Below are 24,031 nucleotides of genomic sequence, written 5' to 3'. Positions count from 1 at the left end.
CCTTTTTCCCCTCATCTCTTGTTCTCATCCCTCTCACTGTGCCTACCCTCTGGACTGTAGGCCTTTATGCCAGCAGGGCTCATTATCACAACACACACACACACACACACACTCTCACACTCACACTCACACTCTCTCTCTCACCCTCTCACACCCACACTCTCTCTCACACACACACACTCACACATACACTCACACACAGACACAAACACACACTCACGCACACACAGGTCAGCAGCTAATTGGCTGGTCATATTTCAGCCTCTGGATTCTGTGAAACTATGCCGTTTGGGAATGTCTGTGTTCGTGAAGGCATTTCCATATCTGTGTGTGTATGTGTGTGTGGGAGTGAGGATGGCTTTGTGGCTGTGTTGAATATGGATTCAGATGGTTTGTGTGTATTCATATAGGTATTGAAAAACCCCAGGTGTATCTGTAAATGGATGCGTCCCCTGCATCCCTCTGTGTGCTAGCATCTGCATGTGTGCATGTAACATTGTGTGTGTGTTTGTGTTTCTCTATGACTGTGCGTGTGTGTGTGTGTGTGTGTGTGTGTTTCTGTGTGTGTATGCATGTATGCTTGTGTGTGTGTTTATATATGTGCGTGTGTGTGTGTGTTGGGTGTCTGACCACATGGTGGCTCCGTCAGCAAAAGCGGTTCTAATGGTGTCGGCCATAAACACAGAAATAACAAAAGTGTTCCTCTGTCACCCGCAGATGAAAATAAATTGGTTTAAAAATAGAAGCGGAACTCTCCCACTGGGCGGCAGAAAGCATCATCATCATCATCCCTCTCTCTCTTTTTCCTCTCTCTGTCTCTCTTCCTCTCTCTCTCTTCCTCTCTCTATCTGTCTTCCTCTCTCCCTCTCTCTCTCTCTCTCTCTGTCTCGCTCTCGTCCTCTATCTCTCTCTCTCCCCTCTTTCTCTTCCTCTCGCTTTCTCCCTATTGCCCCCCCTGTCTCTCTCTATTTATCTCCCTTCAATCCCTCTTTCTTCCCTCTCTCTCTCTCTCTCTCTCTCTCCTCTCTCTACATTATATTTCCTCTCTTTCTGTCTGTTCCTTCACCTCCTGTATCTAGTGGTCCATCTGGTTCTCTGAATCTTTCTGTCTTTTTGTCTCTCCTCCTGCCAGTGATAGTCATGGTACCAATTTATCTATTTTTCTCCAGCAATTCTGTGTGTGATTACATACACATTTGTGTTCATGTGTGAGTGAGTTATCGTGTGTGTGTGTGTGTGTGTGTGTGTGTGTGTGTGTGTGTGTGTGTGTGTTGAGACATCAAAGACAGGACACCAACAGTGTGGGGTGTAAGAGACAATCAGATTTGTGTTTTCCTCCAGGGGGATGAGTGATGGAATAGCGGAGATGTGTGTGTGTGTGTGTGTGTGTGTGTGTGTGTGTGTTTGTGTCTTTATGTATTTGTGTGTGCGTATCTTTATGTATTTGTGTGTGTGTGTGTATCTTTGTTTGTGACTATCCTTGTACATTTATGTTATTGTCTGTGCACACCCTGTGTAAGCCTGTGTGTGTGTTTGTTTATGTGTGTGTGTGTGTGTGTGTGTGTTGGTGTGAGTAGGGATTGAAGCAGACAGTGTAAATGTCACGATGACCCGGCTTTCAGGATGCTAATTAATAATCTTTAAATATTGATCTGAGGGAATTAAACTGGCCTCCACAGATCAATCAGACAATGCCCACACGCTCCTCCTGACATGTGTGTGTGTGTGTGTGTGTGTGTGTGTGTGTGTGTGCGCGCTTGGTTCTGGTGTGCAATCCCACCGGGGGCTCTTGATAGTAAACATTCACATGCCTAATTATCACTGTTTTGGCATGATAGACAGATGTGTTTGTTTGTGTAATGTGTGTGTGTGTGTGTGCGCACAAGTGTGTGTCGGCAGTAAACACATGCATAATTATCACAAGTTTGAGGTGATGGACAGAAGGATTAAAGGATTGACTGACAGAGTGAGAGAAGAGAAGGGCGGGGGGGCTCCTTACCGATGAGCATTTAACCAAGCGTTAATAGAGGTGTGTGTGTGTGTGTGTGTGTGTGTGTGTGTGTGTGTGTGTGTGTGTGTGTGTGTGTGTGTGTGTGTGTGTGTGTCTGTTTCTGTTTGCCTGCAGCCCTCTTTGCAGATGGCTCTTGTTTAAAGAGTTGTTGGGATTAAATATATCTCTCTCACACACACACTGCATGCGCACAAACACTGTGTGTCATACCCCCACACACACACACACACAGACAGACACACAGACAGACACACATACACACACACAAAAACACACACAGAAAGTGTACTGCCGAAATGATGCAGTGGATTCACAGTAGGGTTTCACCCTGTGTGTGTGTGTGTGTGTGTGTGTGTGTGTGTGTGTGTGTGTGTGTGTGTGTGTGTGTGTGTGTGTGTGTGTGTGTGTGTGTGTGTGTGTGTGTGTGTGTGTGCAGTCTGTGAGACTGTGCTGTCATTATGCATGATGCATGTATGCATTTCTATGAATGTGAGAAGAAGACGGAGAAGAATGGAGCTATGCTGAGCAGGAAAATGGGAGCAGCCGCCAGCCAGGGGACAGACAGAGAGGAAGAGAGAGGGAGGGAGGGAGGGAGGGAGAGAGAGAGAGGTAAACACAATGAGGGAGAGAGCGAGAAAGAGGTGGAAGAGATATGGAGAGGGGAGGGGGTGGTCTCTTCTGTAATGAGGAACATGTGAGCAGAAAGCTGTCACATCCCATTGCATCATGGGAGTCACCTGTCAAAAGACACATCAGACCATCCTGGAGCGAGGCTGAATCTAGATATACACACTCATACAACTGCACGCACAGGCACACATACACACACACACATACCCACATGCATGCACTCATACACACACACACACACACACACACACACACACACACACACACACACACACACACAGACACAGACACAGACACACACTTGCAGCCTTCTCCCTTGCTCACCCAGTTCAACAAAGTGTTTGGGCTGAGTTGGAGGGAAGTTTCTGTCTCTCTGTTCCTTGCATCCCACTCACTCACTCTGAGTTAAGTTTCCTCCTCTGAGCTCTAGGAGATCGGTGCACTGAAAATACCACCAGCGCACAGAGGCTTTGGGCTCCGGATGTGCCACACTCTACTCTACTCAATAGAGTGTGTGTAAGTGTGTGTGTGCCTGTGTGTAAGTGTGTGTGTGTAAGTGTGCGCAAGCGCATGTGTCTATGTGTGCGTGTGCGTGTGTGTGTCCGGCTGTACATTTAGGCTTGGATGAGTTTGACTTAAGCTGTTTGACAGGAACTGCCTCAGGAAAGATACCCAAAAAAAGACGGACGGGTCCAGATGGATGTAGAGAGAGAGGGATAGAGAAAGAAGGAGAGAACGAGAGAAGGAAAGATGGAGAGAAGTAAGCAGTGATTAGTTGGAGGGGTTTTATGCCAGACTGTCTGCTCTGATGAATATTCCTGTAATAATCTCAGCAGGGATGGGATTAGATCACATTAGCCAGTGAGAGAAAAGACACCGACACACACACACACACACACACACACACAAAGCTAACTCTCAAATGGGCTGTCTCCTCTACTTAACCTGAGCAGGGATACAAACACACAAGTGAAGACACCAGAAAAACTCTAAAATGTGCTGTCTCCTCAGCTTAATCTAAGAACACACACATGCACCCAGATACACTCACACACACACACACACACACACACACACACACACAAACACACGTGTGCGTAGAAACCAGGAAAACTCTCAAACTTAACTTGAAGACACAGACACAGACACAGACACAGACACAGACACAGACACAGACACAGACACAGACACAGACACAGACACAGACACAGACACAGACACAGACACAGACACAGACACAGACACAGACACAGACACAGACACAGACACAGACACAGACACAGACACAGACACAGACACAGACACAGACACAGACACAGACACAGACACTCCTGTATCCTCGGTAATCAGAAATAAAGCCATCTCCGATGATGCAATCAGTCACTAAGTACATGATGAGGACACGCACTCCAAGTCCTTCAGAAGTTTCAGGGTTTTTCATGTACTAGAACTACATACTAGACGGGGTGTGTTCGTCCTCAGACACACACACAGACATTCATGCACAACACACACACACACACGCACATACTCACTCATATACATACACACACACACACACACACACACACACACATTCACCACACACCAAACTCCAAACTCACACACACACACGACAAACACAGACCCCATACTTGCATACACACAAACACCCCTTGCATATAGGGCACACACACACACACACACACACACACACACACTCACTCCCTCTTGTCCTGGCAGTTTGAAAGTAAGCACTTTGCAAATTCTGTCTACTAATATGTTCTGTCTGGCCGCTGATTCAGGCCAGTAGTGTAACTCTACCTATAGAACTCTCTCTGAGGACTGATGGGCCAATCAGAAGTCAGCACAGTAGTGTAACTCTACCTATAGAACTCTCTCTGAGGACTGATGGGCCAATCAGAAGTCAGCACAGTAGTGTAACTCTACCTATAGAACTCTCTCTGAGGACTGATGGGCCAATCAGAAGTCAGTCCAAGCTGGTCTGGGGACAGGTTCTGTGTTTGTTTTAGGGGCCAATCAATTTGTGTGTTTTTAAGGCCAATATTATTGTATGCTTTGTAGGGAGCCAATCAGCTGTGGAATATGTGTATATTTATAGTAGACTTGCTTAGGGAAGCACAGATTTGTGTATGTCGGACTGTTCTTAGCTTATCCACAAGTCTATGCCTTCATTTGAAGTAAACCTAGTTAATTACCCAAGTGTCCTTGTATACGTTTTTGTAATTACATTCTGTATACATTTGTTTAAGCGTTAGAGTTAAGGACCAGTAATATGTAACCGTATGTATTTACAAGAAATACAATGAAACCCTGAATACCTCCGCTTACATCGGTGCATTGATCATATATCATTGTACATAATAAACCCCCAGTTCAGTCCAACCAAACTGAAGTCATAGGCAGTACCCTTATGTCCAGTAGCTGTAGTAGTGGGGTTGCAGGGGCCAGATTGACTGCTTGGATTGAGACCTCTCCCAGCGGTAGCAGATTCTCATCGATCTGTGTAATGGGCTGCCGGGTCAATAGTAATGGTAGGACTGTGTTTACCGGAACCTGGACTCACAGATAAAGTGTCTAGGGAGACTGTACTGCCTATACACACACAGATACACATTATGGAGAGAATATAATATGTGTACACACAGATGGACACTTACTAGAGTCAATCTCCTACCTATACACACAGATAGACACTTACTAGAGTCAATCTCCTACCTATACACACAGATAGACACTTACTAGAGTCAATCTCCTACCTATACACACAGATAGACACTTACTAGAGTCAATCTCCTACCTATACACACAGATAGACACTTACTAGAGTCAATCTCCTACCTATACACACAGATAGACACTTACTAGAGTCAATCTCCTACCTATACACACAGATGTACACTTACTAAGTCCATCTCCTACCTATACACACAGAGTTACAAGTACTAGTATACAGAGTGTGTGTGTGTGTGTCTGCTACCTATACACACAGATCTACGCTTCACAAAGGTAGTCTGCTACCTGTTATCACAGGTCCTGAGCATGCGTAGCTTCTCTGCTGTGTCTGTGTGTGTGTGTAAGGTCTTGAGCATGCATAGCTGCTGTGTGTGTGTGTGTGTGTGTGTGTGTGTGTGTGTGTGTGTGTGTGTAAGGTCTTGAGCATGCGTAGCTTCTCTGCTGTGTGTGTGTTTGTGTGTAAGGTCTTGAGCATGCTAGCTGCTCTGCTGTGTGTGTGTTGGTGAGTAGTGGATTGGTGATGGGGTGTCAGTATGTGTGAGTGACCTTTATCCCTGTCTGCTGTCTGAGATGGAAATGTGGAGGGATCAGTGTTCCTGTTGTTTTTGGGATGAAGGGATGAAGGCTTGATCCATCAGCTTCGAGAGAGAGAGGAGATGAGATGTGTGTGCGTGTGTGTGTGCGTGTGTGAGAGAGATGATGAGGGGGGGTTTGTGTTTTGATTTTGAAAGCTAGCAGGGAAGCGCAACGCAGAGACAACTTAAACCGTGCCGTCATTTCCTCACGCTCTCTCTTGCTCTTTCTCATCTTCCTCAACGTCTGTGTGTGTGTGTGTGTGTGTGTGTGTGTGTGTGTGTGTGTGTGTGTGTGTGTGTGTGTGTGACGTTTCCCTCCCTCTCCCTCTCCCTCTCCCTCTCTCCTCTCTCTCTCTCTCTCTCTCTCTCTCTCTCTCTCTCTTATCTTCTCTCCTCATCCTGCCTTATCCCAATCCTATTCTCAGACTTTTCTCCTTTCTTGTCTGACGCATTTCATCTTTGGCATTTCCTGCATATCCAAGCCTGTGTGTGTGTGTGTGTGTGTGTGTGTGTGTGTGTGTGTGTGTGTGTGTCTGTCTGTATATGTGTATGCTAGCTGATTTTATATATATATAAAAATCAGTGGCGGCTGGTGGTTTTTAAAGTGAGGGAGGAAGGACTGCGCACTTGGTTGCCATTGGCCTGCTTATTCTGTTGGTGGCATAAGTATGTGAGATACAAGTTGTTTCAGGGGGTTTTTGTGAACTACAGTACAAAATAGCAGGCAGGGATAAAATTGATACAAAGCCACCAGTGTGGCACCATTGTACTTTGAAAGCTGGTGGACAGCATGTCTTTGGACTAGACAAGGCCAGAAGGAAAGGATGCAAAGCCAATTAGTCAAATCAGGCCTACTCTTGATTTGAAAAACTAAATACAAAATTCTGGGCCTATCATTGGGCCTATTTCCCCCCTGAATTACTGAAGCTATTGGTTATTATTTGACTAATTTTATTTTCAGCTGCAATTGTTTTAAGAAAAATTAAGACACAAGACCAAAAGTGATGCCATTTAAAATGCATCATGCTCTGAATCATTCACCAAGTAGCCTAATATGAGGCCAATGCCCAAGTGACAACGTAGGCTAATTAGAATAGATACGAAACACATCGCGTTCTGAAACATTCATAACAATTTCCATTCAGAATGTCAGCTGAACAAGAACAATTCTTGCATGCCTAGATAGGCAGTTGCATCAATAAGTCTCTTCAAAACCTCCCTATTTTGGCGCACTTTAGCATTGTGGCACCCTCATCCACGACCTGATCAATTGGCATGGTGCCTAGCGAGGACAACCCAAGTGCTGCGGCAACGTGGTCTTGGCATTTATCATGACGTTTTGTTGCCCTGTCCAAATTTGTAATGTCGGCGAATCCATTTACAGACCATGTGTGTGATTTACCCATGAGCAAACAGGGCCAGCAGTATAGCCGATTGTTAGTAATGGTACCAGTGAGCCATGAGTATTTCGCATAATAATAGTAAGTAATAGTTAGCATTAACGGCAGCGGTTTTACCACTGGGTTTAGTGACTTGAATTTTTGGAAGTGGTCTCCCTGTTGTTTTCATACTAACCTTCTCTCTGAAGCTAAATGTAGAAAACGGTTTGTTCAATAAAACATATACAATGCCTTCGTTCTCCATTGCACATCTCTTTATTTGCAATATTTCTACAACAATCCAAGGGTGAAGTTCTATCGATATCCTACAGCAGAATGGTCGAGCCGGGTAACTTCTTTCGCTCTTAATGTGTAATCCCCTCCCTCTAACGCCAAATCCGTTGTTTATTGGTTAAGCGATGTTGGCGCAGACTCAGACGCTAGGGAGGACTTTCCTCCCCTGGGTAAAGTAAGTGAATGAGCCCCACGAGCCGCCAGTATCATTGACCGAATACATTGATCTCAATAGGGGCAAAAGGGAGGACGGCGCTCCGTGCAATCATTTCTGGTTACGATAGGGGGGGCTAATGTTATTTTAACTCAGGGAAACGAACTGTGATGTGCATAGTATTAAATACTGATATCAAACTGCATTTTTAAAGGAGTTTAGTCAGTTCAATTAAAAAAAATAATTCTCAAAAAGTTTGGGGAGGTCCTTCCTCCGTTTCCTCAATGGAAGAGCCTCCTCTGATATATATATATAATATATATATATATTATAGAACATTTTACTCTACGCTCAATGTTAAAGCTAGAGACTTGATATTATACACAGACCTTCTTATGTATGAATGGTCTGGAAGATATTCAAGCTTGAAAATGGATGAAAACCCATTTTGTGCAATTTTTGGCATGCTATAGCAAAAAAATGACAGCATTTACCAACATGAAACTAATTGTTTTGGAAAGATTAGATATTTGTTCTTAACATATCAAAACTTTGTGATGGTGTTCTGCCTCATTTTCTCAAAATTATTTTTGTGCACGCCCAGCATCCAATGGCCTATGGAAGCATATTCAAATGGTAATGGTATCAGATTTTAAGCCTAGAAAGTTTGAAGGAGCTAGCTTAAATACTTTTCTAGTTATAGCAATTTGAAAATGGCTCTTCAGAAAACAACTGCTAAAAAAGCACATAACTTAGTTGCTAAAACAGCTTTTTGTGACAACTATTGGGAGTAGAGAGCTAATATTTGTGACTATACCTATTAAGAAGTGTATGAACAACCTTGAATTTTTTCAGCCAATTCTGAGATGGTCGAGGGGGGAGATTTTCTTAAATTGGTACGTTTGGCGTGGAATGACTCATAGATGAATACGTGTAGTTATAGTGTGTGTGTGTGTGTGTGTGGTTATAGAGTGTGTGTGTGTGTGTGTGTGTGTGTGTGTGTGTGTGTGTGTGTGTGTGTTTGGTTCTCGTGTGTGTATAGGGTTGAGTGAGAGCAGAGCTCTTCATCTCCCCTAATGTGTGTGTGTGTGTGTGTGTGCAATCAATCATCCACACAAGGATCCTGCTCCAATATGGCAACCCTCCGCCATCATTCACCTGTGAGGCTCTGAGACGCAAGGACCACAGGGACCAAACACACCTGTGTGTGTGTGTGTGTGTGTGTGAGCATGTGTGTGTGTGTGTGAGCGCATGCGCTAGAGGGAGAGATGGGATGTGTGTGTTTGTGTGGTCGTTTATCATTGCCTAGACAGACAACCTTGTATTGAGCAGTCAGTTGTTGTTATTGTAAGATGATTTAATACACATAACACATAGGGCCAGGGCATTAGTGTACAATTGTGTGTGTGTGTGCGAGTGTGTGTGTTTGTGTGTCAGGTTAAGTGGTGTTGGAAGAGCTCATATGTATCAGCAATGGATATATATGGAAGAGTGGTGTGTGTGTGCCTGCATACATGGATGTGTGTGTGTACCATCCATGGTAGACTGAAGAGTGAATAAGTAGCCTACATGAAGGTACAATTGCAACCAAAAAAGCTAGAGAGAAAAGAGATAGAGAGAGTGTTTGTGTGTGTGTGTGTGTGTGTGTGTGTGTGTGTGTGTGTGTGTGTGTGTGTGTTAATGTGCATATGTATGTGTTAAGGACAGAGCACAAATCAGCCAGTGCAAGTAGTATTTTTGTGTAGCTTTTTTGGTTGTAATTGTACCCTCATGTAGGCTACTTATTCACTCTTCAGTCTACCATGGATTCAGCTTCCATAGTAAATCAGTGGTGCCTGTGTGTGTTAATGTATGTGTGTTTGTGTTAATGTGCGTGTGTGTGTGTTAATGTGCATATGTATGTGTTAAGGACAGAGCACAAATCAGCCAGTGCAAGTAGTATTTTTGTCTTCTTCAAAAAACATTTTCTCAAGGAGGCCAGGAACGTTGCCACCTGGCAAGTTCATTTATTGTTTGTGTGCGTGCTTGTGTGTGTGTGTGTGTGTGTGTGTGTGTGTGTGTGTGTGTGTGAGAGAGGGCATATATGTTTCTGTAACCAAAGGGCACAGAGTTTAATTACCAGCCAAAGTCAACCTCACAGCCCAAAGCCACACACACAATTTTCTTTGTATTTCACACACACACACACACACGCGCACATGCGCGGTCACGCACACACGCACACACTCAGACAAACACACACGTGCACGGTCACACACTGTGTTTGTGGCCCTGTGGTGTTCCAGTTAATGAGTTTGCTCCAAAATCATCCTCAAAGGTGAAAGTTTGACGAGTGCTTACATGCACAGTCGTGTGTGTGTGTGTGTGTGTGTGTGTCTGGGAGAATGAGTTGTGTGTTTGTGCATGTAAGACTATTGTGTATTTTTCTCATTAATAAGTCACACAGAGAAACTCATCTCCACTTATTTAGAAAGCTCAGCCTCTACTCACCCACAACACTCCTCTACATTCAAACACACACACACCCAACACACACACTCAACACACACACACACACACACACACACTCACTCACTCTCACACACATAGGCGCAGTGTGTAAATCCGTGCCTGAGTGAGTGAATGCATTAGCTTTGCAGAGGCATTGTTTAGCTAATGGTACAGATGGCTACAGGAGGGAGCGACAGAGAGAGTGGGAGAAAAAAAAGAGGGAGCGAGAGAAAGATGGAGGGAGCGAGAGAGAAAGAGAGAGAGAGCAAGAGAAAGATAGGGGGAGCGAGAGAAAGAAAAAGCAAGAGAAAGAGAAGGGGAGCGAGAGAGAGAGAGAGAGAGAGAGAGAGAGAAAGAAAGAAAGAAAGAGTGGCTTTTAGGTATTTTGTTGTATTTCGTTTTTTTTTTTACTCCATCATACCCTCTCAGTGGTTCATGCCTTCAGTGTGTGTTTGTGCGTGTGTGTGCGTGTTATGCTTTTCTGTGATTAATATATATGTGTTGTATGTCTGTTGATGGTAGTAAATGTGTGTGCGTATACATATGTGTGTGTCAATGATCGTGTGTGTTTCTGGGTGTAAGAGTTGATTTGGGTATGTTTGTATGTGTAATAGTTTGGATTTTTCTGAAGGTGTCTAGGTCTGTGTGTGTGTGTGTGTGTGTGTGTGTGTGTGAGTGAGTGTAATGTCTGACCACACACACAGGCAAATGCAGTTTGTTCTTTTGTTCCTCTGTTTCTGCAGGGGGCAACACGCTTCTGTTCAAATGCCTTACTCTCTCTGTTCTCTCTCTCCCTCCCTCTTACTCTCTTCCTTTCTTTCCTTCATCCCTCTCTCCCTCCCACTTGTTTTTGCTCTATCTCCACTTTTCCGTTTAATTAGCAAATGAAACACAGACGCTTCAAATCATCCTAAAACACGGCAGCAAATCAAGCCACAGCAACAAATTATAAAGCTCCAGTATCAGCTTGCCTGTGTGTGTGTGTCTGTGCGGGCGCGCGTGTGTGTGGGTGTGTTTGCAGAATTGAGATCTGATGCCAAGGACGACTGTTTTGTTATTTGACAGCATGCGGCATGTTCTGGTCAGGTCAGCCATTAACCATATGCGCGCGCACACACACACACACACACACACACACACACACACACACACACACACACACACACACACAGTGGTGCAGGTCCTTTAATCACCATGGTGTTCAGAATCAGAGAGAACAGAGGAAAAAGGCACAGGAGCAGAAAGAGGTAGAAAGGGAGGGAGGGCAGCCCTCTCCCTCTCTCTCCCTCTCCCTCTCTCTCTCTCTCTATCTCTATGTCTCTCGCGCTCTGTCTGTAGCTTTCTCTCTTTCTCTGTATCCCCTTGCTCTCTCTTTCTTCTTTTACCCCCCTTTTTTTCTCTTCCTCATTCTCTCTCTTCCTGTCACTCATCCTGCAAATATACTTTATTATCATTATCCCCCCCGCCCCCTCCCCCTCTCTCAATCATACTTTATTGTCATGTCTTTCTGCAGGGCATAATCCTCACACACAGAACAGGCCGTTAGTCTGTGCACTGCTAGAGTCAGTGCTGGTACACGGGGAGTAGCGAGGGGCCAGGGCATCACCTGACCGACAGTCATCCCACTGAGCCAGGGCCTCATGACACACTCCCATTCGCCTCCAGCACCTTTAGTAGCCTCACGTGTGTGTGTGTGTGTGTGTGTGTGTGTGTGTGTGTGTGTGTGTGTGTGTGTGTGTGTGTGTGTGTGTGTGTGTGTGTGTGTGTGTGTGTGTGTGTGTGTGTGTGTGTGTGTGTGTGTGCCACTGCATCTAGGGTTGACCAGTGATATTGTTCTAAGCTAACTAATAATGTGGCAGTTTTTGAATATAAAAGCGAAGAGAAAGAAGAATGATGTGTTAGAAGATCCAATTCAGTTGGGATGTGTCTATTTTTAGTTTTAATTGGTGATGGGTTTTAGTTTTTATGTCCCTTCACGTGCTCTCTGAAAAGTATCTGTTTTGTTGGTGTGTGTGTGTGTGTGTGTGTGTGTGTGTGTGTGCATAAGGCTCAGTTTTTCTGAGGGACTGCAATGCATTATCAAGACTTTGACCTTCTGTTCTCACACACACACACACACACACACACACACACACGCACGCTTTGCCTGTGATGGAAGCGTGACCAATCTAAACTTAATAATGTTTATTTGAAGATATAAAACCTAATTAATGTCCAGACATTATCACTCCCTTGAGTGTTTTGAGACTCGCCATCAAATGTTCCCTCCGTTTACCCAAAACCGTTGTGTTGGTTTTTCCCTGTGGAATAACACTCTGTATGCAGCTAGTGCTGGCTTGGCTTAATACAGTGGATTTCAAATCCCGTGTTTCTCATGAAAAAGCACAAATGGAAAATTATCATGTTGACATGGTGACATTGGCTGCCTAAAAATATTTCCCTCTGCCATTTTAATCACATTTCTACGCCAAGCAGGGAACCAGACAAAGAGGGAAAGACGCTTCAGTCAGTCAGTCGGTCGGTCGACACAAGATGAGGGGCAGCCAAGAAAACAATCAATCAGGATATTTCCATTCACTCATTTTGGCAAAATACAAGATTCTGAAAGATCCTGTGGATAATTTATTGATTTATTTTTTCTGAGGAAAAAATAGATGTTGTATTTTCCTCCACAGTACATATCTTGTGTTACAAATAAGAATACATGTACTGTTCAGACAAATAAGAATAAATGTGCTGTTCAGACAAATAATCCGCATGGAAACTTTGGGCTTATGAGTCATAAATATGGATGTAGGATTATAGGATATAGACAACACTGTGTTAATTTCTCTAGCATCGAAGCTATTGATCCAAAGAAAAGAGCTCCAGGATGCCATCTGATTTGTTTCTTGTGTGTGTGTGTGTGTGTGTGTGTGTGTGTGTGTGTGTGTGTGTGTGTGGGCGTGGGCGTGTGTCAATATGAAGAACGTTTTTCTTCATATTGATATATTTGAATTGTGTGTTTTGTCTGTGTGTGCGTGTGCACACATGCTTGTGTATGTGCTTGTATGTGCGCATGTGATGCCTCCCCTGTCTGTCAGAGGTTTTGAATCATTATGCCTTTTTCCTGTTTGTTACCATGGAAACTTGCCACTCTTATCTCCACATGGGGCAGGTTCCACCCCAACGGTGCTGATGTCCGAGCATGTGTGCGTGTGTCCATCAAGTGTGTGTGTGTGCGTGTTTGTGTATGCGCGTGTGTGTGTGTTCTTGCTCGCTCCCATCAGGGCGTTGTCACTGGAACAGGAAGTCATGCTGTGGTGATAACTCCAACAGGAAGTGACCTCGCTGGGGCAGTGAGAGATGGAATGCTTGATCAAGCTGACCGATAGAGAGGGAGACAGATGTGTGTGTGTGTGTGTGTGCGCACGCATGTGTGTGGGGGCTTTCTGCATTATTATATTTCATTTCATGTACTCATTCTCTAGATTTAATTTCCCTTGTGTTTAAGCCACTCAGAAAGAGGGAGAGAGAGTAAGATGATCTGTTTAATAGAGGAAAATAGACAGAACATGGAGATGGAGGAGAGACTAATATTGTATGCCTGTCCCTTTCTCTCATTATCTATCTATCTCTTTGGGTGTTTGTGTGTGCCTCAGTCCTGTCATCGTCAACCACCCACCAGAAACACCTATCGAATACACATGCATGTCTCTCTCTTACAAACACATGCACACACACACACATACACACACACATGTACACATACACACACACATGTACATATACACACACAGCGAAGAGAGAGTGAAAGGGAGAGAGGGCTCCCGTTATGTGACCATATTGAGCTGGGCTTCTACAGGAATTCCACTTGGATTCTTTGTGTATGTGTGCGTGTGTGTGTGGCTTGTTCGTATGATGTGGGGTATGATGAGAAACAGCTCCTTCTCTGTTTTGTAGCTAATACCTTTCATGTATGTATGTATGCACACACACACACACACACACACACACACACACACACACACAGAGAGAGGACGGACTTGCTCTGCACCAGATTTAGGCCCAAACATATGTGGATAGTTTTCCCTTGGGTACATGAACACACACACACACACACACACACACACAAGCATACACACACACAAGCATACACATCCTCACACACACACACACACACACACATACACATACACAGAAACGCAGACACACACACATACACAAAAATACTCATGCTTGTGTACACACACACACACACACACTCACACACGTACACATGCGCACAGACTCTTTTTACCTCTCTCACTCCCTCACACACGCACACATACGCACAAAACATGGATACACACACTCTGAGTATGCCAGCGTTGTGTCTCCAGACATTGATTGAAGGAGTGTGCATATGTAAGTATTCTAATGAGGCAAACACACTTCAAAGGCTCCCTGGCCATGAATATGCGTCATTGTATTATCTCCTGATTTTAGCAGGCCTATACCACATGCTCAGCCTTCTGGAGAGTTAAAACACTCTCACACATACACACACACACACACATTTGTATACACTCACACTCAGTCACATACAGTATCTACACACAGACACATATGTTGACACACACACATATGTATGCACACACTCACAAAGCCTTTCGAAAGTCTCAGGTATGTTTTCATAAACCCTTTCAAACTTGGTGATACATGATCACCACACACACACCACTTCAAAGGAATCATCACTACCTTGGTCTCTGTAACACTTGAAGTATGAAATGGTTTATAAAGATGACCACCTGAGGCTCTGTAGCATGCGTGAAGGGGTGTGTGTGTGTGTGTGTGTGTGTGTGTGTGTGTGTGTGTGTGTGAGAGACTTAAACGTGATTCTTCGCATCCTTGAATGTCTTTTTCAAGTTCCAACTTTTCTCTTTTACTTCTCTCCTTCTCCCTCTCTGGCTCTCTCTCTCTTTCTTTCTTTCTTCTCTATCCCTCCCTCTCTCTCTCTCTCTCACTCAGGAAATGGGTGTGAGCTGGTGGGGAGGGGAAAGGGAGGATGCTGATTACAATAATAAACATCTGCTGGAGAGAGAGGGAGAGAGAGAGAGAGAGAACGAACAAGGGAATGAGTGAGAGAGGGAAGAAGAAAGGGAGCTTTCACTCAGTCACGGGAAAGAGTGAGCGACAAAACCGGAGTTGGAGGAAGGGAAAGAAAGGGGCGGGAAAAAGAAAACGAAAAAGAAAACCTGAGGATGAAGGAAAAAAAGAGGGAATGAAAGAAGAAAAAAAAACAAACACCTAAAGAAAGAGTCAAGTGATTGTGAGAAAGAGGGAACAAGAGAGAGAGGGAGAGGCAGAAAGTGAGAAAGAGAAAGTGCTCGCTGGTTCCTGGATCTGCTCTGCCTTTTGGGTGCTCCATCCAGAGCAGGGGGGACAGCTGATTGCTCTCCCCCAGCCACGTCCACTCCGACTGGGCGAACTCAGCCCCACACCCCGGGAGGTCGATCCTCAACAGCCTGGAGAATTATCAGACTATGAAGCTGGACTACTCCCAAACCTGCAACGCTGGGCACAAATGGAATTACAACTACAACCAGTGTCCCTGCTGGAGATAGGAGCTCTCTTTCTTTCTGTCTGTCTGTCTCTGTCTCTCTCTCCCCTTCTCTGGGCATTGCTCCCTCGTTTTCTGCACACGTATGCGTGCACACGCACACACACTCTCGCACACACTGGCTCTTTCAATAAGCAATTTAGCTGAAATGCCTCCCTCAGGTCACAGGAGTCTCGGTTAAACAGGCACGCTCTGTGTGTGTGTGTGTGTGTGTGTGTGTGTGTGTGTGTGTGTGTGTGCACGTGCACGAGAGGGAAAGTAAAGAGAGGTAACTTTCGACTGTGTCAAGGAGACCTATAGGTAGAAGAACTGGTGAAGAGAGCAGAGAAGAGTGGAGGAAAAGAAAAAGGATTCACACTCGTCTGGAGGTTGGCACTGACTCTCCCAGGCCCTCGGGCGGGATTTGCCCAGAGAAGGAACCTGCTTGCTGGGATGGCAACACACCACCCACAGCCTCTCGGCGGCCGGAGCCTGGAGCATGGACCAGCTTTACCAGCTCTTTGAAGAAGCGTGCACATACTTACATTTACACACGCATCCACATACACACCCGCTCACTCAAAAACACACACACACACACACACACACACACACACACAGCGGTTCACATACGTAGTACCCAAGTTCTGGAGGGGGGAGATGGCGACATGCGTGTGTGTGTGTGCAGGACTTCCGTTGCGTTCCCAGATGGGTAGCTAGTGGAGGAGTACATTCCTCTCTGTTTCTCTCTTACACTCGTTCGCTCTCCATCTCTCTCTCTCCATCTCTCTCTCTCTCTCTCGGCGTATGCGATGTAACCTGTAAGAGTGAGGAGCTGACAGCATGATTGGCCTAAACTTCAGTTTGCAAGAACTGCTGGGGAAGTTTGAGGAGGTACAGAAACATATTCGCTCTCTCACACACACACACACACACACAAACACATACACACACACACACACACACATACACACATCAACTCATCCACCCTTGCTGTAACTGATCCTTTTTTAATAGTAGAAGTATTAAGGGGGAAGTATGGGGGAAGAGAAATTGTTGCATTGATATTGTGTGTGTGTGTGTGGCTCTAAGTATGCATGTATCTCTATCTGCCCTGTGGCTCAGGGGATCTACTTTGAATGGACTGGAGTAATTGTTTCCCTTGTTAGAGGAAGCCTCCAATGCTGTGTGTGTGTGTGTGTGTGTGTGTGTGTGTGTGTGTACAGTCCTGTGGATAGTGGAAACTTTAAAGCTTTAACAAACAGACTCCGGCATAATGTATTACTTCTTTAATACTTCAGGCCAAGGCTGTTATAGTATACTTGTTAAACAAGCTGTTTGGAATTGTGTGTGTGTATGTGTGACAGAAAGAGAGAGAGAGAGAGAGAGAGGAGCTTTCAGCAGAATGGTGTAATCTCTGTAGTCATTTAGTGCAGAAGGACGAGAGAGAGAGAGAAAAGAGATATAGAGAGAGAGAGAGAGAAAGAGAGAGGGTGAGACGTGCAGGGGAGTGGGGAGCACTTTGCAAATCAGCTGGAAAGGACCCAGCTATGAAGCGGCATCTGTATACTCTCTCTCCTCTCTCCCTCTCTCCCTCTCTCTCTCTCTCTCTCTCTCTCTCTCTCTCTCTCTGTATGATCTGTAGAGGCACATTAGTGGGTGTTTTCAGTGATATAAGCTGTAATCGTGTAGCCTGTGGTATATAAGAGATTTAGTTGCTCTGTGTGTTTGTTTGTGTGTGTGTGTGCAAATCTGTCTATACATCTGTGTGTGTGTTCATTCATATTGAAAAAAGCATCATTTCAACTTCAGTGCTAGGTATGAGCCTGCATAATGTACAGATGGTATAAAAAATGTTTAAGTACCAATTACCAAGAGGTGTGTGTGTGTGAGTGTGATTCTGTCTATGTGTACGTACTGAGATGGTAGGCTTCAGTCTGACCAAGTGTGTATGATCTTTGTTGTTTGAGGTCACACTCAACTTAATAACCACACACACACACACACACACACACACCTATCTCCCACTCTCCCCATCTGTTTTTCTCTCTGTCCATCTTTTTGTCCCTGTCTTACCCCCTTTCCTTACCTCTCTCACCCCCTCCTGCCCAGCCCTCTATCTCTCTCTCTCTCCCTCTATGTCTCTCTCCCTCTTTCTCTCTCTCTCTCTCTCTCTCTCTCTCTCTCTCTCCCTCTTTGTCTCTCTCCCTCTTTCTCTCTCTCTCTCTCTCTCTCTCTCTCGCTCCCTCCTGGTTTACAGGTGCTATCCTGCCTTTTTTGTCTGAGGATGGAGGCCTTTGGATTCCACATGCTGTCTGTAGAAAGGTTGTATGTATTTTAACGGTGTAGTCATGTGAATGGATGTTAAACCACTCTCTCTGTCCCTCTCTCTTTCTCTTCCTCCCTCCCTCTTTCTCTTCCTCCCTCCCTCTCTCTCTTCCTCCCTACGCAGGACATCCAGGCGGAGATAGATGCTCATAATGATATCTTCAAGAGTGTTGACGGGGGGAAGGGCCGGATGCTGCGGGCCCTGGGGGGCTCCGAGGAGGCTGCCTTCCTCCAGCAGCGGCTGGACGACATGAACCAGCGCTGGGGCGATCTCAAAAACAAGAGCGCCAACATACGGTCAGCCCACACACACATCTTTCAACACAGAAATACCCTCTCACACAGACATTTCTGTCAGTGTATATACACACAAACACACACACACACACACACACATACACACATCAATGCATAAACACAAGATGAATACACACACATATCAATACATATCCACATAAACATTAACACCTATCTACACATACAGTAATACACACAAAGTCAATGCATGTTAACGTGCATGTAGACTTGGGCAATAGAACCTGAGAGGCAATAGCATGGATGTACTCTGGGAGAGTGAGAGATGGAGAGACAGTGAGTGAGTAACTTAAATGACACAAACAAAGGGGAAAAAACAGATGCAGACGGAGAGAGTGATGCAGAGAGAAGGAAAGACAAACTGAGTGGGGGATGCTGGAGGACTTGTGAACGGAGAGATGGACTGATGAGTTCAGTAACTCATGTTTATAGGCAGCTATTTGTGCTTTTATTTGACAGTCATCACAACTTAATTAGACAACTCAGATAATTACTGACTCAGTGCTGAGGGCTGGGATGGGTACAAACTCGTGCGCACACACACACACACACACACACACACACACACACACACACACACACACACACACACACACAGACACAATTTATCTCATAGTACTTCACCACTCCAATCCATTCCACTTGTATGCTATGTCATGGGTAATGGAAAATACACAACCACGGAACATTAGGAAGAAAGACAATTAATGTGTATTACTGTGTGTGTCTGTCTGTCTGTCTGTCTGTCGTTCTGTGTGTGTGTGTGTGTGTGTGCGCGCAGGGCTCATCTAGAGGCCAGTGCGGAGCGTGTGACGGGACTTCTGTCCCAGCTCGAGGATTTGTGGGCGTGGCTTTGCTTGAAGGAGGAGGAGCTTAACAAGCAGATGCCAGTCGGAGGAGACGTGCCCACCTTGCTGCAACAGCAGAAACACTGCACGGTACACACACACACACACACACACACACACACACACACACACACACACACACACACCTACATCTTTCCACCACTCATTCCCCCAAGGAAAGCGCAAATCTGTCTCCTAAACCACACACTGCATGTGTCCTGTCTTTGATGTCTGAACACACACACACGCACACACACATACACACACACTCGTACACATATATAAACACACATATGCATTGCCTACAGTCACATAGTTACATAGACAGACACAGTCACTCTTGCTGTAAATATTTGCATGCTGGCTATGTGAGTCTGTGGATGGAGGAATGATCAGCTTTGTGTCTGAGTGGCCGTGCTGTGCTGTGCTGTGCTGTGCTGTGCTGTGCTGTGCTGTGCTGTACTGTGCTGTGCTGTGCTGTGCTCGACAGTGGATGATCTTTGTTCTTTCCCTCAAAAGCATTTTCAGCTATATTAATATTTTTCCCACACGGTTCATTCAGTCCCATTGTAATCTTACTCTTTCAGATTGTGAGAATGCACACACAAACACACACACACACCACACACATACACACAGAGACTCACTCACTCACTCTCTCACACACACACACACACACACGCACACACACACACACACGCACACACAGATGTCTTTGACTGTATAAGTATTGAACTGAAGGCAGAGGAGTATTGAGGCTTATCATGGCTGGGAGGGGCGTTCCTCTGTCTGTCCAGAGAGAAGAAGAAGGGAGAGAAGGAAGAAGAAGAGAGATAAAATGATGAAGGGTTAGGGAGTAGAATGACTTTGTGTAAGCCACTTAGACAAAGAGAGAGATTCAGATGAAGGAGAGAGAGAAAGGAAGTAAGAGGAGAGAGAGGGAGAGAGAGAATGGGACCGGGCTAAAGAAAGAGAAAGAGTCGGATGGAGGAAAATGGTATGAGCGAGAGAGAGGCCGAGAGAAAGAGAGAGCGGGAAAGTTAGAGTGAAATTGGACGGAAGGAAGAATAAAAGAACATCTGAGAGCGGCTTTAGGCCAGCGCCTGTAATTACTCTTGTATCAGAGGATCAGATGTGTGTGTGTGTGTGTGTGTGTGTGTGTGTGCATGCCCGTTTGTGTGTGTGTGCGTGCGCGTTTGTGTGTGTGTATGTATATGTGGGGGGCCAGGCGGGGAGTTAATTAAACACAGCATGTTTTCACAGACTCATAGGATGACCACACACAAACTGGGGCATGTGTGTGTAAATGTGTGAGAACATATGTATACATGTGTGAGAATGTGTGTGTGTGTGTGTCTGTGTGTGTGTGTGTGTGTGTGTGTGTGTGTGTGTGTGTGTGTGTGTGTGAGAGAGAGAGAGAGAGGGAGAGAGAGAGAGAAGCAAGGCGGAGAGAGGACAGAAGACGAGCGATAGAGAGATAGGTGGGAGGACAGAGAGAAAGATGGAGACAGAAGAGAGGAGTGTAAAACAGATAGATAGATAGAGATGGAAGGAGAGTTATGGAGAGACGACAGAAGCGGGGGATAGAGAGGAGAGAGAGAGAGGATTTGAAGGATGGAGACAGAAGAGAGGAGTGTAAAATGGAGTGATGCAGGGAGATGGGAGGAAAGGTGTAGAGTGTTTGGTTAGATTCTTGAGAGCAGCTCCTTGGTGCTCAACAGTGTGTGTGGGGGGGGGGGGCTTAGCACTCTGTGTGTGTGTGACAGAGAGAGAAAGTGTGTGTGTGTGTGTGTGTGTGTGTGTGTGTGTGTGTGTGTGTGTGTGTGGGCTGGATGATGTCAGTTCAGAACAAGTCTAAGGATCAGGAACAGGGAGAAAAAGAAAGGTTGGGATTATGAATCTCTTACACCTGAGAGACTCTCTCACACTCTCACACACACGCACACGCACAGGCACAGGCACGTGCACAGATAGACCCCTAGTGGTGCTCAAGCACCTGCCCTTTTGCCCTGGATGAGAAAAGTGCCCCTTCTGCTGGAGCCAATTTTTTTCTTCATTCATCAATATTTAAGAATAAAAATTACTCTCTCTGTCATCAATTCCCCCCAAATGTGTTTCGATATATGACGGGGCATTTATTTGAGTTCTTAAGAGAATTTCGCCCCGACATGCTACCCGGCGCTCACAAGCCCCACGCGCCCCTCCCTCCTCCTCCTCCACTTTTAGTGCTCATGCAGTGCTGAGCGCCAGGCCAAACGGCTGAAGCCTACTTCTTCTCTGACCCGCAGCATCAAACAAACAGGTAATGACGGTGTTTGTGCAATCCCCTGACGTTGTTTGGTGATAAATTAACCACAACATTAGCGCCGCTGAAAACATTATGTCGCAACTGGTCCGACGTTTCCTTAAAAAATAAACAAACACAAAACAAAACTGATTTCAAAGCCTTGTCCAGCTGTTTACTGACGTTTGTAATGTTTAATGAAGAGAGAGAGGGAGAGAGATACAGGAAGACAGACAGACAGACAGGCAGGCAAGCAGGCAGGCAGAGAATTTAAAGGCAGTTTTACGGTTCTACAAATTAGACTAGTTCACTAGTTTTGTTTCATTTAAAATCGTAATTATTGAAATGAAAGGTAGGTCTTAAGTTGAGCTACATGACTATATTATTAGTGTAATGCTGATTATGCTTCAACTCAGTCAGAAAACAGTAAAAACAATGTGTGTGTACTGTGTTGTCAGCTTTACAGAGATAATGTAAGTCACTCTTGATCATTATGCACAACATTGATTTATCTAATTTACAAAATTTGCAGCATAATGCCAAGAAAAGAGAGACTCCAAAAGCAGAAGGACAGGGAACTGCAGCAAGCAGCTCAGGGTAGCAGCTTTCTTTTATCTTGGATCAGGCCATCAACTAGTAAAACAAATAAGGGATAATCAGTAACCCTACCTGGTTCAGAGGAGCCCATCATGGATGAGGAAGGACAGACAGAGTGTATAGGACTGAGTTATGTTCAGGAGATAATTTGAGTTAGTTTGTTAACAAAAATAAATATTTAAGTTGAGAATATCCTACTGTGTTTTTTATTTATTTATTTATTATTATTATTTTTTAATTTCGTTAATAATGTTGGCGATGGGTGCCCTTTTTTTGGTTTGAGCACCTGCCCCCCAAAATGTATGTGCACGTGCCTGCACACGCACACACACGCACACACACACAGAACTTTTCAGTCTATTGCACTCTCAGAGAGGGCCACTTGGCCATTCTTTATCATAAATACACAGGCACCCAAAGTCTTCATTTTAATGGGGTTGATCAATGGGTTTAATTCCCACAATGCTGAACATGTTTTTTAATACGATAATGTGCTGCCTGATCCATAAATACTTTACTAGGAGAGCAGTGGAGGGGAGAAATAAATACAATTAATATTAAACACACATTCTCTGTCCCACACACACACAGACACACACATATATTCTCTCTCTCTCTCTCCATGTGTTATGTCTCTCCCCATCTCTTGTCACTTTCCTCCTCTCTACCCCCTCTCCTGTCCTTTCTCCACCCTCCTCCTCTCTCTCTCTTTTTCCCTCTCTCCCTTTACCCCCCCCCCCCCCTTTCTCTCTGCTCTGTCATCTCCTGAACACTACTCAGTCTTGTCCATTTTCCTGTTACTCTATGCAGTGTTTACTCTGTACACTCTGATGTAGCAAAACCCCACTCTCCCACACACACACACACACACACACACACACACACACACACACACAGGCACACATGGGCACACACACACCAAGATAGAGATGATGCCTGTAAAGTCATGTATAAGCCTTCTGCACTTGCGAAGTGTTCAGTTAGAACAAATCAATCAGGGCCAGTGTAATCTGAGCGTTGGAATGGTAATGTAATCTAATAAAAGTGATTAGTGAAAAGGGTTAATTGATTAGTGTAAAGGGTAATTGATTAGTGCAGAGGGTAATTGATAAGGGTAGGTTGCAATTGATGAGAGCGAATGTTAATTGAATTACGGTGTGTTAAGCTTGCGGTTGCTTTAGGTCACCGCAGGAGGTGGGTGCCCTTAAGTCATTCAGCTCAAACAGGGACGAACACACACACACACACACACACACACAGGCGCAAAGACACACTGCTTTGTATTCATTCTTTCCCCTGACGAGCGGGCGAGGGAGGAGAGAGGATGTACTGTAGTTGATGTGGCTGAATGGTCGAACGACAGACAGGCGTTACGCTGTTGCCGTGACGCTGGAGGTTGCCATGGTGATGGAGTGTCTTTCCCTGCAAGTCACTCACCTACAAGGTCAAGAGACGGGAAAGATGTAGCTATTAATAGACACACACACACACACACTCACACACTCAGCCAAAGAACACAATTCCATAAGAACACTCACAGGAAATCAATTGACTGGGCCGAACCACTTCAGGAGTGAGGGGGACAGGCTCATTGTCCTCGTACAGAAGAGATTGGGTTTGTTCCTAGGGAGATAGTTTTGTGTGTGTGTGTGTGTGTGTGTGGGTGTGTGTGTGTGTGTGTGTGTGTCTGTCTGTCGTCCTTAATCTCTCCGACTCCCTTTCACGCTGATAGGCAGATCTAATATTCTGCTAATAATAGACTCAATTAGAGAGTGACACCTTTAATTCAGTCTGTGTGTGCGTGTGTGTGTGTCTGTGTGTGTATGT

General features: G+C 45.0%; 1 protein-coding gene across 4 annotated transcripts in view; it reads left to right on the top strand.

The window, feature by feature from the left end:
• utrn (utrophin) overlaps positions 1 to 24,031 on the top strand; it is a 149,767-nt gene that overhangs the window by 90,221 nt on the left and 35,515 nt on the right. For all 4 annotated transcript variants that reach the window (XM_031581994.2, XM_031581992.2, XM_031581993.2 and 1 more), the window contains 2 exons: positions 18,285 to 18,457; positions 19,257 to 19,413. In XM_031581994.2, coding sequence (XP_031437854.1) covers positions 18,285 to 18,457; positions 19,257 to 19,413 — 330 coding nt within the window. The remainder of the gene's footprint in view (positions 1 to 18,284; positions 18,458 to 19,256; positions 19,414 to 24,031) is intronic.

This window comes from Clupea harengus, chromosome 15, assembly GCF_900700415.2.
Source record: "Clupea harengus chromosome 15, Ch_v2.0.2, whole genome shotgun sequence".
NCBI classification, from domain to species: domain Eukaryota; kingdom Metazoa; phylum Chordata; class Actinopteri; order Clupeiformes; family Clupeidae; genus Clupea; species Clupea harengus.
Note: the sequence above shows the minus strand (reverse complement) of the source record. Positions and strands in the feature narration are given on the sequence as shown.